Raw genomic sequence first — 15,451 nt, 5'->3', positions numbered from 1 at the left:
CCCCTGTTGGCAGTCCCTGAGGCTTAGGAGTGAAAGCGAAGTGGAATCCTCTGTTGTGCTGAGAGACTAAAAAGTTCAGAAAGTGCTTCCCGACTGTCCTCTGTTAAATGTTCTGCTGGTAAAGAGTGAATATAATGTCGTATCTGATAATAAGCAAAATATCCATTGCCGGTAAGTCAAACGTACGACATAATGCAGGAAAAGTAGCCATCCGTCCTTCATCCAAAAACAATTGAAAAAGATATTGTAATCCTCTCATATCCCATCTTTTAAAGGAAACATTTTGTAATTCAGGCATAAATGAACAATTACCCTGGATGTGCAAGTACATAGAGACCCCAGAAGACAACTTAGCAGATTTACATACCCATTGCCGTGCCAACCGAGCTGGGGCAAAGATAGGGTATTGTGCCACTACTGGGCAGAGCATCGGGTCAGAGACATGTAATAAATAGCTGATATGATAAGGAGCTAACAAAGATAATTCTAAGGAAGTAGCAGTAAAATAAGAAGTACCTCTAAACCAATCATTAATATGTCTCATTTGGCAGGCCAGGGCATACCAGCGAATATTAAATAAACCAAACCCTCCCCTGTCCCTAGGCAGGCACATCCTAAGAAATTGCATGCGAGGTCGCTTGCCTCCCCATAAAAAACATTGTAAGTCCTTAGCTAGGTGTGCATTGTAAGTATAAGATAATAACAGAGGGAGCACCTGAAATCGATACAACCATTTTGGAAAAAGCACCACCTGTCCCACCACTGAATGTATGACTTCTTAGACTTCAGAAGAGTATCAACAACCAGGGCAGAATATCCTTTATGCTCCAAGGCTGTGTACTCAAAAGCCATGCCTTAAGAGCAAAGTAACCCAGATCTTCCGTGAAAACCGGACCCTGTGAGAAGGTCCAGAAAGGCACTCGGGTGAAAGCTGTGACCTCTGCACAGGCACATCAGATCACTTCCGGGCTTAGATCTTTATCAGAAGCAGCGATCTGCTTTTCTTTTTTTTTTAGCCGTGGCCATGAGGTGGAGGCAGCACTACCCTCATTGCCCCATTATTGCTTGGAATGCATCTGGAGACAGGATCCACTCGCTCAGATCTAGTGTCTATCTGTCGAGGAAGTCTGTTTTAATGTTGTCTACTCCCGCCACATGCGCAGCTGACATGTGCTGCCGTCAGCGCTCGGAGAAGAGGTTCTGCCCAGAGAAAAAGAAGATGAGCTTCCTGGGCCAGAGGAGTGCTATTAGTCCCTCCCTGGCAATTGATGGAGGCTACTATGGTCGTATTGTCAGAAAAGACCCTAACTGATTGGCCCTTCAGAGTCTTCTGAAATCTCATCAGAGCTAGACAAATTGCTCCAAGCTCCAACCGACTAATTGACCCTGTTCGCTGAGAGGGTGTCCAACACACCTGAACAGGACAATGATTGTAATGCGCTCCCTAACCCCGAAGGTTGCCATCTGTCATCACCACAATCCAGGAGGCAATATGTAGCAGTGGAGATTGTGGGAGAAGCCATCAGTCCATGTCTGCTTGGGCTTCCAGAGTCTAAAGTAGACAGTTCTGCAAGGCATCCCTGTATGAAACCCAGCGAGAGAGCCAAGCACGGATCCAGCCAAGCCAACCATGGATCCAGAACTTAAAGATTATCCCAAGCTGACGGAGCTGGCAACTGTAGAAGAGCAGAAACTGGGCACACAGGTTCTGCATGACAGCTTCTGGTATAGAGACACAGCCCACCACTGTAGTCAAAAAGAACTCCAGGTATTCCAGCGATTGCATAGGCATGAGATGGCTTCTCTTGAAATGGACAATCCAGCCCAGGTCCTCCAGCACCTGGGGCCTGTTCCACTGTGTGCCATTCCTCATCCAACAAGGGAGCTTCGATCAGCCAGTCAGCCAAGTAAGGGTGAACCTGGAGACCCATCTGTCACAGGTGCCACCACTACTACAACCATCACCATGGTCAATATCTGGGGCGCTGTAGCCAGCCCAAAGGACAGGCCTGCTTTCAGCTCTCTCAGAGAAGCTGGATTAGAAAATTCACTGCCACAATGCTGGAAATAGTTCAGGAAAGCTGATCTTCAGGCTGCCAAACTCCCATGTCTGACTACCCCTCTACCCTACGGACCAACTGATGCGCACCGGTTCGGGCGGATATGTGACAACACAGCTGGCACCCTGTGAGACACCGCCAGCCTTCTAAAGGCGCCTAATAGCCTGCGTTCAACCCTTGATTAACAGTAGGTGAGACCACATCAGGGACAGCCCCGATCTCCAGAGAAAACTATGCAGGCTGGCTAACAGGTGCCCAGTGGGATCAGGCTGTCAGCTATAGACTGAAGTCTGAATTCTCACACAAGCAGAACTTTAAAATCACTCCAAGCACTAAAATACCCGAAACGGGAACAAAATTACAATGAATTAAAAATAATAAAATGGAGAGAGCAGAACAAACACATCTATAGTCATGCATGCAGAAGGAAAGAACTGTGGAGGGAGCTAAACAGCCAAGTAAAGTACTATAGAGGCAGAGTGAAAAATCCAGCATGGATTCCTTCTGCAGCATGAGGCTAAAAGGAAATAACACTACTGTCTAGAATGTCTTGCCTATTGCACTGGAAAAATATATAGGCGTTGGCCTGAAGTCTTTCCTCACCAGGTCAGCAAGATTTGGTTGTTCCCCACCTAGGAATGGCCTCTTCTTGCCAATAGCTGCCACCCAGTCATTGGCTGCTTTATACAAGTCTTGCCTGACATCATCCTGTAAGTTATGCCTGTATTGGAAAAAGCACATTTTATAAGTGTTGGTGCATATGTGGATGAAAAGGCTTGTTTCTCACAAAGACATACAATTTACTTAAAACATTTTGAATCATGACTTGAAACAACTATAGAAGGCATGCAGGCTGATGGTGAGCTGCAGGTTATAGTTCTAACTTAGGTAAAACCCTGCATCTTTCTGGCATTAATAGTGATCACTCATCCCACCAGACTGTCATGCAGGATGCAGCTGAAACAGTTCTATAACTCTGCAGTGGCTACATGTACACTACTGGGATAAATGTACCAAAAAATAAAAATGTATTATAAAAAATCAAAATATATGATAATCACAAAGATATGATATGATAATCAAAAGATATGATAAGACAAAGATATGATAATCACAAATTGGAACAAACCTCCTCTTCAGCATTTTGCTGACGAAAAACATGGCCATCGCTCCAACATATTTTGCAAAGAACCCCTCAACACCACCAAACTTCCCTTCATGCACAATATAATCAAAAGAAGCTAGGGCTTCCCTTGGAGTGCGGTAAACATTGGGAGAGATAAGGTGCACCAGCCAGTCATCTGCCCAACGTCGCCATTTCATTTCTTCTCTAGAAAAAGCATATGTCATGTCAGTGCAGAAACTTCATCATTGTCTACATGTTAGGTTTCTTTAGTGCAATGCTGCCATCAGATTATACAGAACAAGCTCCATATGCACTTAGTGATATCACTTCACACTAACACAAAGCAGAAGAGGGAAATAAGGCAGAAAGCAGGAAGTACTTGCTTCTGCATCTCCCTACACAGGTGAGACCACATCAAATACACTGCCCCATATATGCATTATTCCTATTATGGAAAAAACTATTTATTGATTAATGCTTATTTGCACAAACATGGAGGAGGCAAGAGTTGCATATTTCATCACATTGTCCAGTGGAGTCTCCAGTAGTGCTGCTCGATTCAGGAAAAAACATTTTTTGTGATTCGATTCAGCCTACTGAATCGATATTTCGACTCAATTCAATTTTCCTGCCCAATTGGGTGTTTGTTTGTTTTTTCCAAACATCCTGGTGGATTTATTTTATAGCCTCTTCACCCCCTTTGCCCTCTCCTACCCACACTCCTCTCTCTGTTAAATCCTAGCTCACGTTTGCGGTCTAACACCAGCTCTAGCAGGATACACATTTCAGATCTGACATATTGTAATCACAAAGCAGAAAATTATTTTTTCTACCTTTTGTCATCTCTGGTTTCTGCTTTCATCTTATTTTCACTCTCTTCCTTCCAGCATCTGCCCCTTCCATTCACTCTCTGCCTTCTTTTTATGTCCCCTCCCCTTTCCATCCAGCTTGCACCCCCTCTCTCCTTTTTACATGCCTTTTTACATGATTCATTCCAACTTCACTGCTCTACTTTTTTATCTCTCCTACACCAGATCTAGCATCTTTGACCCCTCTCCTTATTTCTCTGCTGACCCCCTTCCCAGCATCAATCTCTCTACTTTCTCATTCCTGTCTCTTCCCTTTCCCTCATCTGATCTCTCCATTCCACCCTGACCCCTTTCCTTCCTCTAATCTCCCTACCAGCTGTTTCCTTCCTTTTTTCCTCCTCCCCTGTCCAGCAGTACCCCTTCTCCCTTCCTTCCTCCTACTATCCAACAGTAACTCCCTTCCCTTCCCTTCTCCCCTCCCAGCAGCATCTCTCCTTCTCCCTCCCTCCAGGTCCAGTAGCAGCTCTCCCTTTATCCAGCAGCTTCCCAGCCTCCAACAGTGGCTTCCTCCCCTTCCCTCCCAGCAGCAATCAGTACTTGCCTGCAGCAGGGATTGACTTAGGCAACCTTGGGTCCTTTGATGGGTCACGTCACCTCTGAGGAAAGAGGAAGTTGCATCATCAGAGGCGGGCTGCGACTTATCAAAAGCCCCAAGGCTACCTAAGTGAATCGCTGCTGCAGGCAAGTACTGAGAGCTGCTGGGAGGAAAGCAGAGGGGGGGAAGCCACTGTCGGAGGTTCTCGCCAGCCCTGCACAACTGGCAGGAATTTTCTGTGGACTGCTAGTTGAAGTACCATGGTTAGGCCAATGGTCACTGACAGTACCACAAAGGGCCGGGAATGTGTCGGAGATCATTTCTCCCTGCCCCAGCCATGCGTCTTTATACCACCAGCTGCATAAAGCCTGAACCATTTCTCGTGGCATTTTCTCGCGTATTTCCCTTACCAGGACCTTTGGGCCACCCTAAGCGCTTGGTAACCTGCGGTGACGTTGAGTGATAAAGGGAGGTGGGGGGTTCCTTACCTCAGCGGGTATCTGAGAATTAACGGCGAAGTACACCCTCGGCCATAAGCCGATTTAAAAAAAAAACAAAAACCCGAATTGATTTGAATCGATTCACCTGATTTGAATCGGAATCAAGCAGCACTAGTCTCCAGTATTGTTGTCACATCCACTCTGTCCATAGATTGCAATAAAGGCTCTGCTGATGAAATTTGTATCAAGATCTTTATTGACCCACTTCTAAATATAGAATATTTTTAAAAAGCCACTTTATTCAGTGGGGGCAGAGCCTCATCTAGAAATCACCATCAAATACTTCTTAAATAATTCTCTAGAGGCTATGGATGAAACATTGACAAAGTTCGCTTTTTTCCCTTCCAAGCATGATCTCAGCTTCATACAATTTTTATTCAGTGATATTCAGATTAGCTATGCCTTGCCAAATACAGCCATATGAAAAAATTAGGAGATCCCATGAAATATTAAGTTCTTTCTTAAGAAATGTTCACATATTGATGCCAAATCTTTTTTTTTATTATTATTATTTATCTCTGGAAAAGAAAGTGAATTAAATTGCAGTTAAACAACAAATATTTTCCTTGATTTCCTAATGAAACAAAATAATATCCACAAAAAAAGTGTATTCTAACTGAGGAATAAATTAAGACACCCCCACATATCCTTCCACTTAAAGTGGCTCAAATCACACACAGGTGTATCACATCAGGTATACATGATTAGAATATTGTTACTCAGCATTTTGAAGGTTTGTCTACTTAAACCTTAAACATTTAGGTCTGCAGCATCTGACTCCTATTCAGCCCATTGAGGGCTGCGAAAAGTTTCTCCCCCCAGCGACTCTTATAGGCAGAGGAAGGAGGAAGCTTTCCTCCATCTTGTCCCTCCTTCCTCCACCCGACGCCACTTGAGCAGGAGGGATCAGCCCTGCCTCTGCTCACTTTGAGCCCCTGCTTCCCTCCAGCCCATTGAGGGCCACTGAAAAGCTTCCTGCCTGTTCAGGATCGATCGGGCTGATTCTGCCCACTGCAGCGTCTGACTCCTCTTCAGCCTTTTGAGGGCCACCGAAAGTTTCTCCCTCCATCGACTCTTCAAGGCAGAGGAAGGAGGAAGCTTTCCTTCATCTTGTCCCTCCTTCCTCCACCTCTTATGCATGAAGGATTGCTTTGGTCTTACCTCGACTGGACCTAATGCTAAGCTTTACCTTGTCTAAGTTCTTACATGATACTATCCAGTTGCTAAGTTGTGCTCAATGTTAAGGATCGGGCTTATTGCTAAGTTTCCTCCTTATCTAGTTGCTAAGTTCCACCCTGATTTTGCTTTCTCATGAAACTAACAGATATTAGTTGGGCATAGTGCTAAGTTTTATCCTGATTAGACGCCCAGTTTAGGTTCCCACAAGAAAACAGATGCTAAGTTGTACTCAATGCTAAGGATCGGGCTCTGTGCTAAGTTTCTACTTCTTTAGATGCCAAGTTGCTAGCTCTTCCAACGATTAAGCTCTCCCAAAAAATTAACTGACGCTTAAGTCATACCTCTGTTCTTGTCTTACTAGCCTCAATTAGGTGCCGAGTTGCCCTCCTGTTTTAAACCATCTCTCAGAGATTAAATAAGTCCCCAGCTCTCTCCCTGAGCTGACACTAAGCCTTTCCTCTGCTCTGAAATTACTTGCACGCGAAACAAACAGGTCCTGCCTCCCAGCCCCCCCAAAGGCTTCCCTAATTCTTATCATGAAGCCACCTTCGTGGATCTTTCTTCTCCTACTCTGCTCATCTTTCAATACCACCCTCTGCTTGAAACCTCCTTCTCCCAACCTATTCGACTCCACAAATGTCAGTAATATCTGCCCTGGCCTCAGAATCCCCACACTGATATGCACCAGAAATCATCCCTTAAAAAAAAAAAAAAAAAAAAATACCCTCGAAGAGTCAACCACGCTTCTTTAAAGCCTGTTCCCCCTGCCAGTCTTCCCAACCATGCCTCTGACTCTCTCACCCCAGTCCCAATACTTTATTGCAATGCCAGATCCGCATGCAACAAAACTCAAATTTTGAAGGACCTACTCGAGGATTCTGACCCTGGATTCCTATGTATCACGGAATCATGGATTACAAAAGGTGACCTATTTACACAAAACGAACTCTGCTCCCACGGCTACTAAGGCCTCTTCTCACCCAGAACTAACTGAAAAGGAGGTGGCCTGGCACTTCTCTACAAATCATTCTTCGATGTCCAGCTCCTCGAAAAGGGCAACCACACCTCACTAGAATATATGTTAGCCTCAGTCAACGATGATCTCCACCTTCACCCACTGGGTATCCTGCTTTTATATCGCCCACCTACCCCTTGGAACAAATCCTCCGAATTCGTCTCGAGACCATAACATAAGAACATAAGTAGTGCCTCTGCTAGGTCAGACCACAGGTCCATCACGCCCAGCAGTCCGCTCCCGCGGCGGCCCAACAGGTCATGACCTGTCTGAATCACCCCTTGGTTTCTCATCGAAGTCCTATCTTCCCATCCAATTCTTGACCCTTTGTCCCCGCACCCCTTTCAGTACCCTACGATCCCTTTGTCCCTCAGGAATCCGTCCAATCCCTGTTTGAATCCCTGTACTGTATTCTGCCTGATCACTTCCTCCGGGAGCGCATTCCATGTGTCCATGACCCTTTGGGTGAAGAAAAACTTCCTTGCATTTGTCTTGAACCTATCCCCCTTCAGTTTCTCCGAGTGCCCCCTCGTACCCGTTGTCCCTCTCAGTCTGAAGAACCTGTCCCTATCCACCCTCTCTATGCCTCTCAGGATTTTGAAGGTCTCTATCATATCTCCCCTGAGCCTCCTCTTTTCCAGAGAGAAGAGACCCAGCTTATCCAGCCTCTTGGCGTATGGGCAGTTTTCCAGCCCTCTTACCAGCTTCGTTGCTCTCCTTTGGACTCTCTCAAGTACCGCCATGTCCTTCTTGAGGTGCGGCGACCAATACTGAACGCAGTATTCCAGATGCGGGCGCACCATCGCCCGATATAGTGGCATGATGACTTCCCGCGTCCTGGTTATGATACCTTTCTTTATGACGCCCAGCATCCTGTTGGCTTTTTTCGCTGCTGCTGCACACTGTGCAGATGGCTTCATTGATGCATCAACTAGCACACCCAAGTCTCTCTCAAGTCCGCTGTCTCCCAGCAGTGCCTCCCCCATTTTGTAGTTGAACAACGGGTTCTTATTTCCTATATGCATGACCTTGCATTTCTCAACGTTAAAGCGCATTTGCCATTTGTTTGCCCAGTCTTCCAGCTTGTACAGGTCTCTTTGCAGGTCCTCACACTCCTCCCTGGTCCTAACTCTGCCGCAGAGTTTATAACCACCGCATTTTGCCTCCGTTTCCAGGTCATTGATAAATATGTTGAAGAGTAGCGGCCCCAGAACCGATCTCTGCGGCACACCGCTCGTGACTCCCCGCCAGTCAGAAAATTGGCCCTTCACTCTGACCCTCTGCAGTCTACCTGACAGCCAGTGCTTGATCCATCTGTGTACATCCCCGCCCACCCCGTGGTTCCACAGCTTTTAAGCAGCCTTTCATGTGGCACCTTGTCAAAAGCCTTTTGAAAATCGAGGTAAATAATGTCCATGGGTTCCCCTTTGTCCACCTGACTGCTTATTCCCTCAAAGAAGTACAGTAGGTTCGTAAGGCATGACCTTCCCTTACAGAATCTGTGCTGGCTTGTTCGCAGTAAGTCATTTTTCTCGATGTGTTCGCAAATGTTGTCCATGATCATCGCTTCCACCATCTTCCCTATAACTGAAGTCAGGCTCAAATTTCAAAGATTACTGATCATTGGGGATATCAATCTCCACCTAGACGACATCACCAGCAAGGTGATTTAATAACTCCCTCACCTCTCTACGTTTCCCTACCCTGCATCCTCTCCAACCCATGAAAAGGGGCACACACTAGACTTCATTAGTTTCTTTGATCTTACCACTTACAAAACGTCAGCCGATGACACTCGCTGAAAAACACGTCCCTTGGTCCGACCACTTCTTAGGGGCTTTCTGTCTCCCCATTTTCATGTTGCATCTTGGGGCCCCACCCCGTACCTCAAATTCCATTACCTTCCGCAAAAAAATTACGAGCGAATTGTTCTGGACCAAATTTCTCAACCAGTTCTCCTCCGCTCCTAAACCTGTAGATTCAGAAATCAATTGGCATAACCGGGTCGCCATCTCAGAGTCCACCTACCACTCCCTTGCCCCACTATCCACTAAAACCATCTTCTACTCCCGTAAGGCCCCTTGGTACCTCCCATATCACAGAGAACAGAAGCAGAAATATCGAGCTCTGGAGCGCAAATGGAAAAAATCTAAATCCCCTACAGATAGACAGACCTGGAGGGTCAATATTAAGTTTAACAATACAGTACTAAAAAAAGCAAGGAAGAACTTCTACGGTGCTAAAATCTCCAGATCCAACAACCAGAGTAATACATTGTTCAACATCTGGCGCTCCTTAACTTCCAAAAACCCACCAGACTCTAGCATATGAGGTAGAGATAGATCTCTTTTTGGCTTGAAGAAGAGTGGAAATAACCTGTTCTGAATATCCCCTATGCCTTAGCCGCGACCTTTCAAGAGCCAGGCTGTAAGACCAAAGTGGGATGGATTTTCCATGGAGATCGGCCCCTGAGTTAGTAAAAATGGAGTCACCGGAAAAGTCAACCGATCGTCCGTCGACAGCTGGATCAGGTCCGCCATACCAAGGATGATGTGGCCAATCCGGAGCTACCAGGATCACCCTGCCCAGAAAGAGAGATATGTGATGCAACACACGATCTATCATCGGCCAAGGAGGAAACACATAAAAAAGACAACTCGGAGGCCATGGAAGAGCCAATGCGTCTACCCCCTCTGACTCCCTCTCTCTGCATCTGCTGAAGAACCGAGGAAGCTTCGCATTTAGAGACGAGGCCATGAGATCCATCTCTGGAAGACCCCCACCTCTGAACCAGCAGGTCGAATGCCTGAGCTGAGAGTTCCCATTCTCCAGGATCTAGAAGATTTCTGCTGAGGAAGTCTGCTTGAACATTTGCCTGACCGCAATGTGCACCGCCGAGAGAAGAGGAATATGAACTTCCACCCATTGAAACAGGACCATCACCTTGCTGGTTAATTGAGGACTTCGTGTACCTCCCTGATATATGCCACCGCCGTGACACTGTCTGAAAAGACCCTCGTCGGACGGTCCTGAATCATGGACTGAAATGATTGAAGCGCAAGCCTGATCACCCTCAACTCGAGCATATTGATTGACCACTGAGCCTCCTCCTGAGACCAAACTCCCTGCGATGAGGATTGAAGGCACTAAGCTCCCCACCCCAGCAGACTGGCATCCGTCATAACTACGACCCAGTCCGGTGTCGTGAGTGACATGCCTTTGAACAGATTGCTCTCGCTGAGCCACCAATGCATGCTGAGGGAAGCTTGAGAATTCCACTGAAGATGCTGATTGTAGTCCTGAGACACTGGGGACCACCGGGATAGAAGAGACTTCTGCAATGGTCTCATGTGGAATATACAGGAGGAATGCCAACCTATAGGACCACCTGTTAATCAATCTCTATCTCCACCTGCTGGTCGATGTATGCTATCCCACTGGTCTCTGGATTCATCTGCTGCTGTACTAAGGAACTGCAATTACATCACTTTCTTTTCCAGAGATAAATAAATTTTTGACATTGATATGTGAACATTTCTTAAGAAAGAATTGAATATTTCATGGGGTGCCCAAGCGTTATTGTAGCTACAAATTTCTTCAGCTACATGTATAGAAAGATTCAGTTCTTACCTCGGTAATCCTCTTTCTTGTAGATGTGTCTAGTGGTTCTGAAACGATAGGGTTCTTCTGTATCTCAGCTTGCAAGTTAATTGCAGAAAACTGTCAATCATGTTTTCAACTCTACCTCCTACCCAGGGAGCTGCTCCTGACCCCTCACTTCATACAAAAGCAATCAAGTAGCACTGTAATAAAAGACATAACTGGAAGGAGGGAAATGGGACAAATCTGACACTACAATTCTGTTCTGCTCTGCTCTGTAACGAACGTAGTAATCAACATCCAAACTTGTGCATAGACCATGTATAGAGCTCGTAGCTACTCGCAAGTCCTGCTATTAAGCAGAGAGTTAAACCAGACTGTATAGTATTGAAGATTTTCTTGTTCATTATCTCTTTATTTTTTTTTCCTCTTAGTTCCTTTGAAAGACAGAGCATTCTTCAAATCCAAATTGATCCTAAGCCCCTGAACTAAAAAAATATAAAAGCAGGCTGACTAGCTAGTTATCCCCAAGAGCTAATCCTGCTAGCAGCAGACATCTGTTGCGTAATTCTATGTTTTCTCCCAGGCAGGGTCCCAACAAGTAGGAACCTCTAGGCACCAAGCCTCCAAATGAACATTGAAAAAAATACCTGAAAATAATAAAACTGCAGAGCAGATCAGAAGCACTTCTGAAAAATTTGTTTTCAGAAAGCAAACTGAGGGTGCAGGAGCAGCTCCCTGGGAAGGAGGTGGAGTTGAAAACATGAGTGACAGTTTTCTGCAAGCAACTTGCAGGTTAAGATACAGAACCCTATTGTTTCAGGACCACTAGACACATTGCACTAGAAATCATTTTGAGCCTTTAGAAAAGGTACTTACAAATCTAAGCTAAGCTAATAACTTAAAAACAATCCTTTTTATTTTTCTATAATTCAAAATCTCATATGCCAGTTTGAAAATAATTCCCTCAAGACAACATTTTCTACAACCTGGCTCTGTACAGGACAGGTTGCACATTGACTTGGTGACCTCATCACTTTATACACAAGGCTTCTCACACATGCTTAGTCCCCACCACAAACAATTCTTACGCTCTGGATTCCTTGGTACCATATGCACATTTAGTCTCTTGTTCATCCAGCATAAGCCAGTATTTGTTATTGTATTCAATGACCTCTTTCCCCTTTTCATTTCTGGACTTCATTGATGGGTAATAGGATGCAATCTCCTCCAGATTCTTCCTCCTAAGAGCAATACAGAGTTGAAATTAGCAGTCTCATTTGCAAGGAAAGTCAAGTTGTTACCTGAAGGAGAGGTTTTCCATATACAGCAGGTGCATGCAGCCATACTAGTTGCTGACAGCACCATGATGGCTCTTAATGCAGGTATTCTTTTTCATAGCTCTCAAAATCTTTGAAATATCTCAAGCATGTGGTAGTGAAACCTATACTAATAATGGTCTTTCATCTTCATTTTGGCTGAGCAGGGTAGTCCCTTGCTATGTTCAAAGCTTTCTCTTTCTCCATCAACAAGCAGGGATTGTAGGCATACCAACTGGCAATTACCAAGCTAAAGGCTTCCTTTGAAAATTCTGATGTAGTATGGCAACTTGGAAATAAATTAGGGAAGCAGGGATCTGTAGACAAACTAGTCAATTCTGCAAGCATATTCAGCAGCACTAACTGAGCTAATACATTATCAAGTTGTGATGATTAAATTGAAAGAATGGAACGAACTGTCCTCATCCCTGATGGAAAGGATCCATTTAAGAACATAAGAATAGCCATACTTGGTCAGACCAATGTTCCATCTAGCCCAATATCCTTTTTCTATAGTGGACAATCCAAATCACAAGTACCTGCCAAAACCCCAAATAGTAGCAACATTCCATGTTACCAATTCCAAGGCAAGAGGTGGCTTTTCCCAAGTCTGTCTCAATAACAGACTATGGACTTTTCCTCCAGGAACTTGTCAAATTAGTCAAAATGATCTGTCTCCCCAAATTGTTTTATCTCCTTCAGAATTTGTCTATTCCCTTGAAGGGTCAAGAACTTAAAGCAAACAAGAATATTTGCTTGCTTCAGTCAATGACGAACTCCGCACCCACCCATTGGGCATCCTATTACTATACCGGCCACCCACCCCTTGGGCAAAATCTTCAAATCTCGTCTATGAGACCATAACAAATGCCTTCCTTAAATTCCAAAGACTTCTGATTGTTGGTGATATCAATCTCCACCTCGACGACACAAACAACAATGATACATCCGAATTCAACAACTTCCTTACCTCTCTTGGCTTTCCCTCACCCACCCCATCCCCAACCCACGAAAAAGGGCATACTCTAGACTTCACCACCTTCATTGATCTTACCACCTTCAAAACCTCAACCGACGACACTCGCTGGGAACAAGTCCCCTGGTCAGACCACTTCTTAGGGACTACCTGTCTCCCCGTCTTCATGTCACACCTTGACTCCCCACCCCACTCCTCCCATTCCATAACCTTCCGCAAAAAAACCTCGAGCAACCTATTCTGGCCCAAATTTCTCAACAAACTCTCCTCCAACCCTAGACCTATAGACCCCGAATCACATTGGCACAACTGGACTGCCCTCTCCGAGTCCACCTACCACTCCCTTGCTCCACTAACCACCAAAACCATCTCCTACCCCCGAAAGGCCCCCTGGTACCTACCTCTTCACAGAGAATTAAAACAGAAGTGTCGCGCTTTGGAGCGCAAATGGAAAAAATCCAAATCCCCCTCCGATAGACAGACCTGGAGGGCTAACATTAAATTTTACAATTCAACATTAAAAAAAGCCAGGAAAAACTTCTTTGGAGACAAGATCTCCAGATCCAACAACCAGATCAGTGCGCTGTTCAACATCTGGCGCTCCCTAACTACGAAAAAAGACCCGTCGTTGCTTCCACCATCTCTATCAGCCGAGGCCCTTGCAAATTTCTTTAATGAAAAGATTTCCACCCTAAGACGCTCCTTCCCCCCCACAGTCTCCTACAATCCCCTGACCTCTATTGTTCCCAACTCTACCTTACCTGTATCCATTCCTGCCGACAGATCCTGGACCGCCTTCGAGCTTGTCTCTGAACCGCAAGTTTCCAAACTCTGCCTCAAATTAAAAACTTGCAAGTGCATTTTGGATCCTTTCCCCTCCTACCTATACGAGAATATCCCTACACAGGCCATCACTTCCCTCACCGAACTTATAAACTCTGCCCTAACATCAGGCCTTTTCTCCCCCGACATGGGACACATTTCATTGTCCCCTCTACTGAAAAAGGCCGATCTCGATCCCTCCATTCCATCAAATTACCGTCCTATAGCAAATATCCCTCTCCTAACCAAACTATTAGAATCCATCATATCCACCCAACTCTCATCCTACCTAGAACGATTCTCTATCCTCCTACCCCACCAATTCGGCTTCAGACCCAACTTCAGCACCGAATCCCTCTTGGCCTCACTAATCTCTAAGGTGCAACAACTCCATTCTCGCAACAAATTTGCTGTTCTTCTTCAATTCGACCTCTCCGCAGCCTTCGATGTCGTTCACCACGACATCCTAATCTTCCAACTCTCCGAAATAGGCATAAGCTCCACAGTCCTGGATTGGTTCTCGAAATTCCTACGCTCCCGCTCCTACACCGTTAACACAAACGGTACCTCATCCCCCGCCTGGAAGCCAAAATGTGGAGTCCCGCAAGGCTCACCCCTCTCCCCTATCCTTTTCAACATCTACATGTCCTCTCTGAAACTCCTTCATTTATCCCCCCTAGAAACTCTCTACTCCTACGCTGATGACATCCTCATCCTCCTCGAAACCGACTCGAACCTCTCGAACCTCGCTGAGAACATCTCCACATGTATTACGAACCTCCAATCCTGGGCCCAATCTGTACAAATGAAACTGAATGAGCCCAAAACCAAACTACTTTGGCTCGGCCCAATCTCAGACCATTTACCCACCTCCATCCCTCTACCCTCCGGCCCCACTCTTCAGCTTGAGTTTTCAAGCAAAGTCCTAGGCATCATCTTAGATTCCTCTCTCTCCTTCAACGATCACCTCAACTCCCTGGTAAAAAAATGCTTCTTTAGCCTCCATATGTTGAGGAAAGTAAGATCCTGCTTTCATCATTCTCATTTCGCCATCCTCGTCCAATCCACCATCCTCTCTAGACTGGACTACTGCAACTCCATCTATATAAGCCTAACTAAGAAAAACCTCCATAGACTTCAACTAATTCAGAACGCCGCAGCCAAGCTTATTTTCGCAAAAGGCAAGTTCGACCACGTTTCCCCACTCCTCTTCAAGCTTCATTGGCTCCCAGTATACTCCAGAGTCCTCTATAAATGTGCCTGCATAGCCTTCAAGATTCTACATGGCGTCCTCCCTCCCATTATCCCACTCTTCTGGAATTCCTCAAACCCGCTCTCGACTAGATCCTCCCAAAAACTGAAACTATCTTTCCCTTCTATAAAAGGTATATCCCGCGCAGGAAAACTTGGAACATCCCTCCCCTTTAGAACCATAGAACTCTGGAACAAT

At 45.5% G+C, this 15,451-nt stretch overlaps 1 protein-coding gene across 2 annotated transcripts in view; it reads right to left on the bottom strand.

The window, feature by feature from the left end:
- Positions 1-15,451, bottom strand: part of PTGES2 (prostaglandin E synthase 2) — a 74,869-nt gene that overhangs the window by 10,908 nt on the left and 48,510 nt on the right. For both annotated transcript variants that reach the window (XM_033960592.1, XM_033960591.1), the window contains exons 4-6: positions 11,976-12,128; positions 3,190-3,390; positions 2,664-2,781 (exon numbers count right to left, since the gene is read on the bottom strand). In XM_033960592.1, the coding sequence (XP_033816483.1) occupies positions 2,664-2,781; positions 3,190-3,390; positions 11,976-12,128 (472 nt within the window). The remainder of the gene's footprint in view (positions 1-2,663; positions 2,782-3,189; positions 3,391-11,975; positions 12,129-15,451) is intronic.

Source organism: Geotrypetes seraphini, chromosome 10, assembly GCF_902459505.1.
Source record: "Geotrypetes seraphini chromosome 10, aGeoSer1.1, whole genome shotgun sequence".
NCBI classification, from domain to species: domain Eukaryota; kingdom Metazoa; phylum Chordata; class Amphibia; order Gymnophiona; family Dermophiidae; genus Geotrypetes; species Geotrypetes seraphini.
This window is presented reverse-complemented; position numbering and strand designations above follow the sequence as displayed.